At 31.7% G+C, this 16391-nt stretch overlaps 2 protein-coding genes across 3 annotated transcripts; one reads left to right on the top strand and one right to left on the bottom strand.

The window, feature by feature from the left end:
* Positions 1-1693: 1693 nt before the first annotated feature.
* Scgalpha (sarcoglycan alpha) lies at positions 1694-7348 on the bottom strand. 2 transcript variants are annotated; one of them, XM_072530591.1, is made up of 5 exons: positions 6694-7348; positions 6463-6637; positions 6181-6404; positions 5038-5118; positions 1694-2274 (listed from the first exon to the last, which is right to left on the bottom strand). In XM_072530591.1, exons 1-5 carry the CDS (start codon positions 7242-7244, stop codon positions 2055-2057), a joined length of 1251 nt encoding a protein of 416 aa, XP_072386692.1. In that variant the 5' UTR covers positions 7245-7348; the 3' UTR covers positions 1694-2054. The 2 variants fall into 2 exon arrangements, with proteins under 2 accessions (XP_072386692.1, XP_072386693.1); XM_072530592.1 differs by lacking the exon at positions 5038-5118 and having other exon boundaries at positions 1697-2274; positions 6694-7346.
* Positions 7349-7593: 245 nt separating this feature from the next.
* Positions 7594-15586, top strand: Suv3 (Suv3 RNA helicase). Its single transcript, XM_072530590.1, has 11 exons — positions 7594-8037; positions 8257-8648; positions 8957-9068; positions 9454-9675; positions 9735-9957; positions 10698-10817; positions 10993-11173; positions 11401-11580; positions 11839-11987; positions 14665-14861; positions 15358-15586. Exons 1-11 carry the CDS (start codon positions 7734-7736, stop codon positions 15540-15542), a joined length of 2265 nt encoding a protein of 754 aa, XP_072386691.1. The 5' UTR covers positions 7594-7733; the 3' UTR covers positions 15543-15586.
* Positions 15587-16391: the final 805 nt, after the last annotated feature.

Here is a 16391-nt window from a genome sequence, read left to right as displayed (position 1 = left end):
CTACTTTTTACAAGCTTTTGAAAAAACTTCAATTCAAATTTGAAAAACGTGGCAGGAACAGTATGCTTACAGACAGAGATGACCTTGTAATCTGGAGAAGAGAATTTTTAAGGCAGATAAAAGATTATAGGAATGGCAATCGTAAAATATTTTATTTAGATGAGACTTGGATTAACGCCGGTCATACTAAATGAAAAACATGGATTGATAAGTCAGTCACCTCATCAAGACAAGCATTTTTGGATGGACTCTCGACAGGTCTGAAAAATCCATCATGTAATTCCTGGACCCCGTTGTCCAAATATTTTTCCTAGCAGGATGGCTTATAGAAGGGCATATCTGGATTCATTTCGCATAATGTGTCCAAAGTACTATAAATTTCGAGATTTTATGGTGGTCAGTACCTCTTGGTTCTTCTTCATTCTTCTGAGGACCTCCTCATTGGTGACTCGGTCAGTCCACGGGATTTTAAGTATTCTCCGATACAGCCACATCTCAAATGCTTCCAATTTTCTACACATATCTTCGTTCAAAGTCCACGATTCAACGCCATAAAAAAGAACAGATTAGACGTAGCATCGCAGCATTCTTACTTTTATAGCAAGAGAGAGGTTGTGGCTCTTGAAGAAGACCCCCATCCGGTTGAAGATGGATCTAGCTTTTGATGTGGAAATGAGTAGCAATGATAAATAAAAGATACGAAATTATTCGAAATTACATAAACAAAATGGAATATTTTAAAAATGAAAAACTGTAACCCATTTTATTCATTGTACCTATGTAATTTTCAGTACTTATTTTTCATAATTGGATATGACTTATATGTAATAGTAAAAAGTTTTTTTCTTCATTTTCAAAGAAAACCTTTCGTTTTACATCCGCAAAGTATGTTCCTTTGTGCGTTGTCGCCTATGCAATATTGGGGACGATCTATCAATGGATTCATATATAGTTTTGTCTCCTGAATCAAAATCTGAAAACGGCATTTTGATATGTCGAACCATCTTCGACATAACCGGCATCAAAGTCAACAATAGTGACGTCACAATTCTTCTAAATATACATTCGTTTCTGCTGACACAAATAAATGTTAAATCGAAATCGAAACGTCGACTTAATAAATTTTATTTTTTAATGTTAATGTAATGTTAAATGTATAAGTCTATCTACCCAATAATATATGTATAAGTATTTTCCCTAACTTTTACACAAGATACCCAATGATAATATTATTACTTATTTCCAAATATTGGTCTTAAAGCGTAAAATGTATAAAAACAACTTTCTATTTTTTGCCTTTTGATTAATACAACAATTATCTAATGATGTGTGAATGACAGTTTACAAAAACTGATATTAAAGTATACTTCTTTGGAAGATTAATCATTGATTACTATTATTTTAACAGTAATCCTAAAAATTATAAATTAATTCATTTCAAATTTAGATGTTATAGACTGCTAGAATCTTAATACAACCCTGTACAATTATATAAATATCAGGTCTCGCGTGTTCTGTGCATGCATTTGTTGACGGCTACTTTTCTGTTAAATGTAGTATAGTATATAAGATCATCCAATTTTGACATTGACATTTACTCGCAGAGACGTAGAGTTGCCATATTGTTCTTTAAAATATCATGTATGCTAATAGGTAGTAATAAATAAGACATTTTTTTAGTTTATTTTATTTCTTATTGATGTCATAATTTTTGTATAAGGAAGGATATGTACGTTTAACAATAAAAATTTGTAAAAAAAGTGATTGAAAATTAAATAAATCTAAAATTATAAATTCTTATTTGCTATGTTAGTATTTTAGTAATTTATTATGTTATTAGTCAGATTTTTCTAATAATTTATATCCATTTGCCTCTAATAAAATGTTATAGATACAATTATAATCCTTCCAAAAAACAAAACTGCGTACAGCTTCCAAATATTGCTACAAAATCATCATCAGTCGCTTCTGACACTACTCCCAACTACCATATGTTGACGTTGAATGTTAGCTGCTTAGCAATACCACGTTTTCTCCTCTTCCTCTCCATTTTGTCACAAATCAGACTTAAACTTAGGTCTTACGTAAGGTGGAGGACTAGGTCTACAGTGCACGCCCCTGTTAATCGTAGAGTTGGGGCTGTTGGAATGACTGCAGAGATCAGGCGAGAGTGTACTGTCCCGGTTGTTAAAACTTCTGAAAGTCTCTACAGGTCTGTGAACTGTTTCAGCGTAGCTGATTTGGTCTGATGTTAGGTCATCTATATGACTAGCTCTAAAAACAATAAATTTGCTAGTTAATTAACAATAACGTCAATTAGAAAATAATTTCCTTTGTTAAAAAGTTTAATTAGTTTACATTAAATAAATATTAATACATTTCGCCAACTTTAATTCAAGTACTAGGTATTTCGTATTCAAGTATTAAAAGACAGATACTAGGGAATGATGTAAGAATGTTTTGAGGCAAGCCAGGGCTCATGAAGAGCTGTAGTGCCAACTGATGATGAGGTATCTCAGTTATGAGTTACAGATTGTGTAGTACCACAAGATTGTCAAATTAAACTACTGTTCAAATATTACTTGCAAAAATAAAGGTCATCTTATTACTACTAAGAACGAGTTACCTAGTTTTTGTTAGTATTTGTTGTTATTAAGCCAAAACGAGTTACTGAAGACATAATATGCAACAAGAATAAAAGCACAATTGAAGTAAAGACTAACTCCTGATGTAAATGTTTTACAAGTGTACGTTAAAGGTAAGTAGGTAATTTAAAGTAATTAATTTAATTGGCACACAGTAAATAAAGCGTGCAAATTAAATATTAGTTGATTTATATCTAAACCACGTCTCGCCATTTTAGCTGTCAATACACAGACACTTACCAATGTAAAATGAATGTTCAAAAACCCAAGTACAGGCTATAAGGGATTCAATAAATACCACTCGCTTATTTTAATCTATCAGAACTCACTGTTCGTCGATTACCTTCGACTTGGAGACCTCCCATAAAGAAAATACCATCTGCTCCACCAGTCAACCAAAATCCGACAGTCAGAAATGTTCGCGTCAATCCCCACGCCAACCTCCACCCAAGCCACGTCACCATCGACGGTATAAATGACCCGTCCTCTATTCCCAGCACCAGTAATGCTTTGATAAGTGATCAGTGTAGTAGTGTGTGGGGACTGAGACCTCGGAAGCCCTGAAGAAGATGTCGAAAGCTCGGCGCTATCTAGGTTTAATATATATATAGACCAAAAGCAAGCCAAAGAAGGTTTACTTCTACTACAACCGAAAAATTAAACAGATGGGTGGAATATTTCGAAGATCTATTTAATACAGACCAACAATAGGAACTTGAGTAAAATGGGAATTGGCAAGAAGATGAAGAAGGGACGTGCGAGGAATCAACTCTTAATAAAGTCAAAGAAATAATGAGAGACCTAAAAAATAACAAAAGTGCAGGAAAAAGTGGTATCCCAGCTGAGATTTTTAAGGAAGGTGGCGAAAGATTGAAGGAAAGGATATTTCACTTGATACTAATAATTTAGCAATATTAAGAAATGCCGGAACAATGGAATAGTGCTCTTATTTGTCCTATCTATAAAAAATGAGACAAAACGGAGTGCGAAAACTACAGAGGTATGGCGTTATTCGAAATAGTTTATAAAATACTTGCAAAAATTATTAGGAAAAGATTAATAAAATATGATAACATAGTGATTGGAGAATACCAGGGAGCTTTTAAATCAGGAAGAACAACTACTGATCAAATAAGTATGTTCCAATTAATACAAAATAATAGCTACGAACACAACTTAGGATTACATATGCTGTTTATCGATTTTAAACAAGCATATGACTCTCTAAATCGAATAATGCTATATGAGGCCATGAGAACATTAGAAATGCCAGAAAAACTTATAAGGCTAGTGAGAATGATGCTTAGGAACACGATGAATAGGGTAACAATAGAAGGAAGCTTTTCAACATAGTTCACAGTGAATAGAGGTTTAAAACCAGGGGATCCGCTATCAACGAATTAACCTAGTGTTAGAACAAATCGTAAGAAGATCAAATATAAGCACAAACAGGACTATTTTCAAAAGCAGGGAACAGTGCAAAAACATTTAGAAAAAGTTTTCCAGAAATTTGAAGAAGAAGCGAAAAGATACAGATTAATAATAAACCAAACACAAACACAATATATAGAAATGAGAGGAGGCATAACAAATATATCAAAATGAAAGGAGCAGAAACTGTCTATAATTTTGAAAAAGTGTCAGAATACTTAGGAGTAACCATAACGAACACGGGAAAAGAAGAAAAAGAGATAGACAAAAGATTAATGAAGGAAAGCAGAGCGATAGGGTCACTAAATACATTACTTACAGCAAAAAATGTGTCAGGAGCAGCTAAACTGCGAGTCTACGAGACAGTAATCAGACCCACAGTGATGTATGCCAGTGTAACGTGGATTATGAACCAGCAGGAAGAAAAGAAAGTAGAGATCTGGGAAAAAAAGGTGCTCAGAAAAATCTTCGGAGGAATAAAGACAGGCAGAAAATATTTAGAGAAGACGAACGAATAAAGAAATAATGAGGATGTATGGAAAACCAGCAATTACGGCAAAAATACGAGCCCAAAGAGCTAGATGGCTTGGTCACATACGAATGCCAGAGAATCGAAATGTTAAAACAATACTGAAGGAAGGAGAAATGGGGAAAAAAGAAGTGGACGTCCAAAGAAGAAGTGGTTGGAAGTAGTAAACCAAGACTTGTCCGAAATAGGCGTGAGAAATTGAAGAGAGAAAGCAAGGGACCGAAAAAAATGGAGGGAAATAACCAAGTTTTTAGAGGAAGGACCTTTTACAAGGCCTGTACATATATATGATGGTAAAAAGGAGTAAGAAATGACATGGGATGATTTTGTAAATATTTATGTTAGTGTTAGATAATGGAAATTTTTAAATTGTTAGTACTACTTAGCAACTTACAGAATCTCTGCGGTTATAAAATGTACCATTTATGTTACCTTTTGTAAATATAATGATCATAGTAATAATCCGTACAAATGTGAAATAAATTATGGAAATAATGGTCACTTTCGTCTTCGCTAAAAAATAAAACAAATTGAACAATGAGACAACTGAGCTCAAAAAACATTATGTCATATCAGACATATTTTTGAAAATAAGCAGATTTTAAATTTGAAATTTTGTACTTCCGCATAACTATAGCTGATCTTTACGTCTGAAATATTTACAATTCGCAATTCTTCTTAGAATGTCGTCTCCTTTGGGATGTTGATAATGAAAGTGGTTTTCCAATGGAGCTGGGCTTTCAGAAGCACTTAATATTTTGGCTATAGTGATCACATAAATCTATCTAATGCTATCATTTATGCTTAAAATATTTCCAAGGGCTATGAATATTCTAGTGATAGGATAAGTAACCGCTATTTCTACTCTTTTTCTTTTTTTAATTCATTAGTATAATATCTGAAGACACCTCTAATTTGATCGATTGTGTACTCACAATGTATGATGATACTTAGAGTGAGTTCAAAATTCATTCAGGTCACCAGGTTTTAGATACTGAACCTGTTTTAGCTTAAAGGCTTTCTACAGCGATTCTATAGAGATTCCGATAAAGAGGAAAAATTTAGTGTTGCCTTTAAAGCAGGTTGCTGCATTTTGCTTTACATTGTTTTATTCACCAAACCAATTAATCAATGTAAGTCTCAGATCCAATGTAGTTGGAAGCACCTTGCATTTAGGCAGAATAATAACAAAGTATACCTAGATCAATCAACTGGTTGACCAGTTTGTTGATACTACACATGTTATACTATTTGTACCTTTATTCACATTGGATGACTTACAGCAACATTATACTAACAGAATTTTAGTGAGATGTAAAGAAAAATGGAAAAACGTAATAGCAATGAACTCGAATAATCAGTATTATACTATCCACTAATATGTAACGTTCTCTTTAAAGTTGGTTATATGATTTAAAAACAAATAACTTATATTACAATTCTGTGGCTAAAGGACTAGCTTCCAAGCACACTCTCCACACACATAGATCATTTGCATATTTGAAAATATGAGTTTCATATTTTTTGAGGTATGTAAAATATCGTCAGCTATTTGAAATATAGGTACCTACTTACATTTCATCATGTTGAAAACATAGCAGAAATGACAAAACTAGTCCCAAAACAATCAATATTACAAAAGGAACTATCAGCGATACCACAAGTTCATTAAAGTATCTTCTTTGGGGAACATCTGCCTTTGATACAGAATGCCAAATTCCACCAGTTTCAGAATCATCTACCTCATCACTCACTAAGTTTCCATTTTTATGATGCATTGCCGAATTGTTATTGTCAACCTGAAAAAGGTAAATAATTGAAGAACTAAAAGTTTCGTAAATTAAAACATATAAGTACCAGTCTAAACGAACACCAGTCCAAGGCAAATCCAGCATCTCTAAAATATCTTTCAACAGAAGTTCTTTTGTAGTCTCTTGGACACTGTGGAACTTTCCATAGCGGTTTAACTTCTTCTTGAAGTTCGATCAGCTCTGTGGAAAACGAGTTCTCACTGCCCAGTCTTATTACCACCCTAAAAGTAATAGTCACAACTTATTTAGATTATTTAAGTAATCTCTAAAATCTTACCCTTCTCCCTCCCTGGGATTTGCTGGTTTTCTAGCTCCTAAATCAACAGCAGAATTAAGAAAGGTCACGTATAAATCGTAAGCACTATTTTTCCATAATTCTTTACGAAAAACATTCTTTAGTGCTTCCATTCGATCTACATCAAACATATCTTCCACATTTATATTGTCAATTTTTAAAAGTACTTCATATCTGGCAGAGTTTAGTTTCTCAGAAATAATAATATTGATGTTTTCAACCCTAGTTTCATAAGTTTTTTTGTTAAGTGCGACGACTTCTAGTGGAATATTTTCATTAATCTTTGGAGGTACGCCGTATAAAAACCCAGAGTAATGCTGTTCGCTGTATAGGTAATTAATCCAGGAAGGTAAATCGGGAGCGTTTAATAAGGAAGCTTGGTACACAAACTGTTCTTCTAATCCTTCATAAGTCCAATTAAACATTGGAGGATCCAAAGGTATTGCGAAAACCTCAGTCATGAGTACATTTGCATCTTTTGCATTAGATAGTGTGCAAAACAATAAAAACAGATTTATCAAGATTCCTAACATTATTTATCTTGTAAGATCGTATCTTATGAGAATGAATATAAACACTTAAAACATAATCTCTATGTGCTAAAACTGCGATCAATATTCTATTTTTAAATTAAAAATTCTCGCGCAAACTCCAAATATAGTAGTTCAAATGTATTAAATTAGGAACGATTGAACTACGCATACTAGGAAACCAATATTTTTAATACTCACGCTTATCTGTTTAATAATCTAAAATACTTATGTCTCATTTTGGTTTATTCACGAATAAATACTTTTTCACTATTCCTAAACTCTTAAATATTATAAACATACTTAAATATCTATTTTACCTGACTGTGTAACTAATTTAATCTAAACCATTACCTATCTCAAGTTTAATATCTAACCTAACCTAAAAGTTCATAATTTTTGGTTTTCTTCTAATATTTAAAATATATTTTGATTTGATATGCTTGTCTACTAAAAATTTGGTACAGTTTTTGTTTTATAGATTTTTTTACAATGTTACAGAACACTAGTAAAGTTAGAAATTTGTGTGCAACGGTACGAGGGTTAAAGCTTTCCAAATTATTTAAAGATAACGACGCAAAATGTGTAGTTGGTTATTTACAAACTAGACACAAAAAAGATGATTCAAGTTTATCCTCGTTATTTGTTCCTGTTCAAATTAAACCGAGTGCAGATGACATAAATGTTGGAGCAGAACTTACAGGAACTTTGAATAAAACAGATTTATTAAAGGTTTTGAATAAGTTTTTTCAGAAAAAAGAAATTAAAGCATTACTAGTAGATAATGGATTAGATCGTAAGTATTAATTAGTGTAGTCTGAGTGCCTGACAGTCTAAACTTTATTTTTGTGCTTGTTCTGGACTATATTTCTTTCCTTTTTTCTCCATGCTTTTTGTTTTTCTTTTAGGTTTCTTATTTTCTAATTCTTCCCTATTTTATTTTTCCCAATTATGTGTGATAGTAGTGTACTGTAAAAAGTCTGTATTATTTTTATGTGAACTTGTTCAATTTTAGAGTACCTTCAGCACCAAGCTTATGTGAGTTTCAGAAGGTATTGCCTAGAAGCACAAAATTTACCAGCAGATATACATGTAGTCTTCAGTGACATTCTGCAGGGAGCTGGAAATATCACTGATATTTTCCCCTATTTTCTACGCCATGCCAAAATGATGTTTCCCCATCTTGACTGCATGGACGATCTTAGAAAAATTTCTGATTTAAGATCACCTGCTAACTGGTATCCTGAAGCAAGAGCTATAAACAGAAAAATAATATTTCATTCTGGACCTACCAATTCTGGAAAAACATATCATGCTTTAGAAAGGTTTATTACATCGAAATCTGGAGTTTATTGTGGGCCATTAAAACTCCTAGCCAGTGAAGTCTTTAACAAATCTAATAACAGGGTAAGTTATTTTCTTTTTTCATGTAAATAATTTCCTTGTTCATTGTTACATGGATATACTTATTGTACTTTATTTTGTTTCTTTTTTTCCCTTCAACTATTCTAAATTGCTATTTTAAAGCCCTACATTTTAAATTTCTTTTGCTGTTAACTATGATTACTATTTTATGTAAGTTTATTTCAATTATATTATATTTATATAGTTCTATTCAGTAGGTTCTACAGAACTGATATTTTGATTTCTGCATGTCATTGCCATTTTATATCTGTATAACTGTCAATGTGCTCATATTTTTGCTATATATTTAGGGTACACCATGTGATCTGGTAACTGGGGAAGAAAGAAATTTTGCAGACCCAGCAGGAAACACTTCCAATCATGTTTCTTGTACAGTTGAAATGACATCTGTAACAAATCCATGTAAGTGTGAACTTTATATATTACATCTTTTTACACACTGTTTCTTTTTTATATATATTTCATATTTTTCATAATTGAGACCAAATTAACAGAAATTACCTTCACAAACCAAATAAATGCAACATAAAACTCATCAAACATACATAAATATACTGTGGAATAAATGTATCATACCATAATTTTTTACTTCTATAACAAAATTATTGCTTAGCCAACCTAAAAAGCACCACTATGACTACATTGTGGGTATTCTTTCACACCCTATAGAAGAAGAAGGAAAATTAACCAAAGATAAAAACTAGAGTATCACACACCTCTACAGCACGCACTTCCTAAAAATATAAATAATAATATTAATAACGACTTTTTCTGTGTACCTTTTTAGATGAGGTGGCTGTGATAGATGAAATTCAAATGATAAAAGATATGCAAAGAGGCTGGGCTTGGACCAGGGCACTGTTGGGTCTTAAAGCAGAAGAAATCCATTTGTGTGGGGAAGCTGGAGCTGTCGATTTGGTTAGACAAATATGCCTAACAACAGGAGAAGATTTAGAGGTTCGTAACTATAAAAGACTGACTCCATTAAAAATTGAAAATACTGCTGTAGGTATGTTAACAATGATGATTAAAGTTTCTTTTTTGTGTAATTCAAATATTTTTTCATAGGTTCCTTAGAAAATGTTCTTCCTGGTGACTGTATAGTATGCTTTAGTAAAAATGACATTTACAGTGTTTCTAGGGGCATAGAAGCAACAGGAAAGGAAGTAGCTGTTATATATGGTGGTCTTCCTCCTGGAACCAAACTGGCTCAAGCTGCTAAATTCAATGATCCTGAAAATAGCTGTAAGATATTGGTAGCTACAGACGCTATTGGGATGGGTCTTAATCTGTATGTTGAATTTAATGATTCTGGCCATATTTACTCAAAATATATACTTTTGATTTTTAATATAATGATAATAGAAAGCTTTTTATGCTTTCTCTAACAGATTTTTTTACATAAAGGTCCTTAAAGTACCTTTAAAAATGTGGCAACCAATAATAAAATTGAAGATAGGTGCATCAAACATGAATTATGGCGAGGATTCGCTCTTTAGGCTTTGGAATGACTTATTTTAACAGTATTGGTGAAATTAATTGTGACAGTTATTCTTCTCAGGTAGTATATACAAAGTTGGGTACATATTTCATGGATATAACAATACTATAATGAAACTAAATAATAATCTTAGGAAATATATAAAAAAATCATAAGCAATTACAAAATATGCTGACAAAATGGAATTTTGTTTGGTTATCTTGTATTCACAAACGAAATGCTGTTATAATACTAATACTTTCCAGATGAATTATTTAATATGTTTGTCATTCAAGGGTTATCATTGATACAAGGACTTTGGTGATATTAGATGAACATGTGTGATTTGCACAACCTCATCATAATTACCTTGTCCAGTACACTGCAAATAAAAATAAGTACATGATCACCATTGAGTAAAATTGTCCTGTAAAATTCCATTCTTGAAACTAATCTGTATGTACTACAAGTTATCGAAAACATTTTCTTTTAATTTTTGAGTTAAATGTGGTCAACAGTGTAGGATATTTTTAAGTCTGTATATGTTTTAGGAGTATTAAACGTGTCATATTTTACTCCTTAATCAAAGCTACAATGAACGAGAAAGGTGAGAGAGAAATGGACACTATTTCTGTGTCATCAGCTCTACAAATCGCAGGTAGAGCAGGAAGGTAAATATTCTATACTATTCATACACTTTGTTCTTCACTAGCAATAAAGCACTTTTTACAGTATTTCTGTAGTACTGAGTTTATTATATATTTAAATGTTGATCTGTTAACGATCTACCAATGTACTTAATTTTAGACATGTAAACCAACCGAATAACACAATTGTTTGTTTCAGATATGGGACACAGTGGCCAGAGGGCTCAGTAACCACGTTCAAGTCCGAAGACTTACCTACGTTACAGAATCTTTTAGCGTCACAACCAGATCCTATAACCCAAGCTGGGCTCCACCCAACAGCAGAACAAATAGAATTATATGCTTATCATTTACCAAACTCCACTCTTAGCAATCTTATGGTAACTAAAAACTTCTATGACGATTTATGTACATAAATATTTATTTTACAGTCGTAAGGGACCGAGAGAGCGATAATTTTAAACAAGAATTTTGTCCATATTTTATTTGTTTGTTTTTCTCCTCTAATATCGAGATCTATAAAAACTCCTTGCTATAAGTTCGGTGTTTATGTTAGTTTACTCATTTCTGTACAAAGATTTTTGGTTCTACAATCATCTATTTTTAGGATATTTTCATTAACTTGTCAACCGTGGACGATTCCCTCTATTTTATGTGCCAAACGGAAGATTTCAAATTTTTGGCGGATATGATTCAACATGTGCCTCTACCTTTGCGAGCAAGATATCTCTTCTGCTGCGCACCTATCAATAAAAAGATGCCTTTCGTGTGCACTATGTTTTTAAAGGTAAGCTGACATTACTTTTTTACATAAAAAGGCACATACAGAGTATAAAAAACAGTTAGTACAGTTGTTCTGAAGCTATTTTCTTGTGGCATTTTAAATTAAATTAAATTTACTAATGTTTGTATTTTGAGAATGATTTCCGAAGTGGAAATTGAAACGTCAATAAACGTATTTTAACCTTTAATTGTGGCTTATTCCCATTTAAATAGTAATTAGTTAGTACAGTTGTCTCACTACTTACTATTTTGTTTATTTTAGTTTTCAAGACAATATAGTAAAAATGAAATGATAACATTCGACTGGTTGTGTAGAAATATTGGGTGGCCATTACAACCACCGAAAACCATATTAGATTTAGTTCATTTAGAAGCAGTATTTGATGTGTTGGACTTATATTTGTGGCTTAGGTAAGTAACATAGGTGTTTTTATTAGATGACTAAAGTAAAATATTTATTAGATGTATTATGTACCATAAAATTATGCTAAAATTATGTTCAGTGTGTTAGAAGTGGTGTGGGTTACTATATGTAAGTTAATGAAACTTTATGTCTGCTTATTACTTAATTATGAATATTTTTTATAATAACTACACATTTAAGTTTTTAAACTTTAAAAACACTTATGCTTATGTTTAATTACTTCATTTTTATTATCATTATATTCCGATACCTAATCAATGCGTTACTGCTACTGGAAACAGCGGACGGTTCATTTATACCGTCAATGGTGACGTGGTTTGGGCGGAGACTGGCGTGGGGGTTGGCGTGGGGATTGGCGCGGGGATTGCAAGATTGCCTTCATCATCTGTTATTTTTCCGTTGTTGCGTTTTCGGAACTTTCCAGCTATTTCCTTCACCTTTCGATGGACATTGAAGTTATCATAACGACTCCGATACTCCTCTATTTCTTGACATGGTTCTGTTTTTTGTTTCTCTTTGGCTTCTCTTATCTTTCTTCTAAAGTTAGTATGTATTCTCTTATATTCTTGGAGATTTTCTGTGTTTTTTTTCTCTGATCCATGAGTTCGTATCTATCTATCGTTTTTCTATATCTTGCTTCAGGAGTTGTTCTTTTATTTTTCTCACTCTTTTTTGTATGATGGTAAGACTTTCCTCTCTAGTTCTTGCATTTCTGCACTTTAGCACCTTTGTGTTGAGGTTTTCACTCACCTTCAGTCGAAAATTGGGATCTTTCAGTTTTCTAACATCATACTTCTTCATCGACTTACTTGTAACCTGTACATCAAACTAATTATACTGTATCCAGAAATTTAGTGTCTCATTATAAAAGATATTTTAATAACAGCTGTAAAACTGAATAATCCCTTGTAAATACTCTATTGTTGTATAATTATCACAGCTACCAAAGCTGCCAGGACCGGCATAATAGCCAAGCATAGCACAACTGTATATAGGTATATATAATCAGATCAAATATTATCATTCAAGCATAATGTCAAAAAACTCTTTTTATAAACATACAAATTTCCCATAATTATTATTATTAATCATTATTCTCAACGAAGAAAATGTTTTGTGTGTGTTTTGTGTTTTATTGGCACTAGTTTTCACACTGGCCAGTCAATTTCATAATGATTTTTTTAGACTATAACTTATCACCAACTCAGGGGAGTACTGTGTAGTGTCTGTGTTAAGTAAATGTCTTGTTACTTTAGTAAAGTCGACTTCATTGTCTTTACAAAGAGACGCTAATTGTATCTTAACGTCTGAGGTCCCTTCGGTGAGTACCGATTTACTCGTTTTAAAAGGTTCATATTTATTTATGTTGACTTGTTATGTTTAAGTTTTTCGTTTCATGTCTGAAAAAGTAAATGGCAATGGAAAAGGCAAAAAATGGGAAATATTCTTTATTTAAAATTTTACGAAAAAAAATTATTCTTCGTTAAAGGTTATGCATCACATAGAAGAAATCATTAACAGATAATCTTATAAAATATTAAGTGGTAGATAGGAAAAATCAAAATTATTAATTAATACTGAAGAGGAAAGTGATTTTAAATTTAGATATGCAAGAAAATGTAATTTTAAAATGTTTGTAGCTATTAAAAATTATGTCCAAGTTTAGATTCATGGCCTTCTAATAATTAAATAATACATTTAAAGTAAAAAGTAAATAAAAAAATACTCTTGCATTTGTTGATTTTGTATATTGAATAAGGTAACTTAGAAATAAAATTAAAAATTAATGCACCTACTGATACATCATTAAAAGGCCATGAATCTAAATTTAAAAATAATTTTTAAATCCTACAACCAAATTAAAATAACATTTTATGCTGCACCTAAATTTAAAAGCACTTCACTTTTAAGCATAAATAAATATTTTTGATTATCGGTGTATACCACTCAAACTTTTATAAATTTGATTATTGATTATTGATTTCTATGAAATGCAGAAATGTTTATGAAGAATAGTTTTTTTCATGAAATTAATAATAAAGAAATTTCCCATTTGTTGCCAACTTTTTCAGACATACTTTATACCTTACTAACAATTAAAACACTTCTTTCCTTACATGAAGTATAAAATATAATCATATTTAGCTATATGTATATATCTACATTAATTCATTTTAATTTTCACTTCACCATTTTATTATTTCACTTGCAATTTTTTTAACAAAACAAAAATTGTTTATGACTTTCAAAATTTGGATATATTTAATAAAGAATTGAGACAGGAAATATAATAATTAATTAATTCTAATACTCCATCAGTTTATGTATTTTTCCCCTTAATTATCTAGATATTTATTTAAATTAAATATGTAATGTAAATGACAAATAAAATATAAAATTCGTTAAGCCGGCCCTTTTTACTATTTATCTGAAGAGGCAAATCCCTTTATGGCTTCGACTTTATCAGCGGGATACTTTTAAATTCTGCATAAGTCAGTTCTTATAATTATGAATGAAGTATACATCATAACATAATCCGTGCCAGATGTTATTCACTTTATTTCGATTTTCAATTAGTGCTAATGAACGAATTGTTAGATTTTTAGCGATATTTATTCATGGCAAATATTATACAGGCATATAATTGACTGTATTTCTTTTCAGTTACCGTTTTGTTGATCTATTTAATGAACCAAACTTAGTAAGGGACATGCAACGCGAATTAGACCAAATCATACAACAAGGTATAGTTCAGCTGACGAGGTTGTTGAGGAATTCGGAAACCGGCATTAGTTCGGGCACTGGAGCTGCTGATGATGAAGAATTCGCTATGAGCAGACAAAAACAAACATATTTAAGAGGTAAGTGAGGAATTTATTTTTCTTTCTTCAAAAATAAGTGTCGCATCTTTTTTGCTTCTGGAGTAAAATGGAAAACAATATATATTTTGTTCTTTGGTTGATCAGATGCTGTTGTTTGTATTATTAACTTCAATCAAGTTATTGTAACACATTATTGAAAAAGTGTACCAGATTTATACGATTTCAGTTGACTTTTAATTTTTACTCCTTTTAAATTTTTTTATGGTAAATATTTTTACAAATTATTCTTACTTACAACTAACTTTTGCATCCGTTTCACATTCTTCCATCTTTATATCCCTCGTGTTCCTTTCTCCCCCCAGTTTTCATTTCGTTCTCTCTGTCTTCCATTCATTTACTCTCTGAAAATTACATTGACTTCATGCCCAATGAATTTTATTTAATTTTTCCATATTTTCTATGTCTTATTCTGAGGAATTCAAGTTTATGTGAAATTAATATTTATTTGTCATACGCTAATTTAAAATTTTTTTAGGACAAAAACCCCTGACTTTGGGGAAAGGCAAATTGACGGAACGTCTTTTGGCTCAGGGGATTCTAACGCCAACGATGTTACAAGAATTAAAGAAAGAGTGGAATAAAGGCTCAGTAACAAATATTGTAAAAGAAGAAGAAGAAGAACCCAAGAAAACGCGAAGAAAAAGAACAACTAAAAAATAGATTTTGTTTGTAGTATACATTTTTATATAAATTTTTAATTTGTTGTTATGTTTTTTTGTGTAAATTTATTAGGTAGATTGACAGATGATCAGAGAATTGGTACTGATCAGTATATTCATTATAAATGACGACGGTAGACAAAAGGTTCAAAACCAGGGAACTGAGGACATTCCAGAAATTACTCAAGATGAGATACAATATGCACTCAAAAAAAAAATGAAAAATAAAAAGGCGCCAGGAGATGATGGAATAGTTACAGAAGCTATAAAACTTGGCGGAACTTCTCTTCTGAAAAAAATACGAGACCTCTTCAATCTCTGCTTGTATAGTCAAAAAATTCCTATAGCTTGGAATAACTTAATTACAATTCTTCTGCATAAAAAGGGTGACAACATGAACCTAGAGAATTACAGGCCAATTTCTCTACTCAACCATTTATACAAACTGTATACCAGAATAATAACCAATTGATTGGAAGCAAAATTTGAGTTATATCAGCCAAGAGAACAGGCTCGTTTTCGCCCCAACTACGGTGCAAATGACCACCTACAGTACAGATTGAAAAATCAATTGAATACAATAGACCTCTAGTTCTAACATTTATAGACTTCCATAAAGCGTTTGATACTATCGAACTACCCGCACTTCTAAAGGCATTGGAAGAGTGTCGAATTGATCATAGGTACACCAATATTATAGAAAATATATACAGAAATGCTACAACTATAAATCTGCACGGTCCTACCGATAAGATACATATCAGGAGAGGTATTCGACAAGGAGATACTATGTCGCCTAAGTTGTTCATTACTGTACTTGAACATGCTTTGAAGTCACTGGAATGGGAAA

Source organism: Diabrotica undecimpunctata, chromosome 4 (assembly GCF_040954645.1).
Source record: "Diabrotica undecimpunctata isolate CICGRU chromosome 4, icDiaUnde3, whole genome shotgun sequence".
Taxonomy (NCBI): domain Eukaryota; kingdom Metazoa; phylum Arthropoda; class Insecta; order Coleoptera; family Chrysomelidae; genus Diabrotica; species Diabrotica undecimpunctata.
The sequence above is the reverse complement of the archived record's forward strand: the minus strand, read 5'-3'. Positions and strand labels throughout refer to the sequence as shown.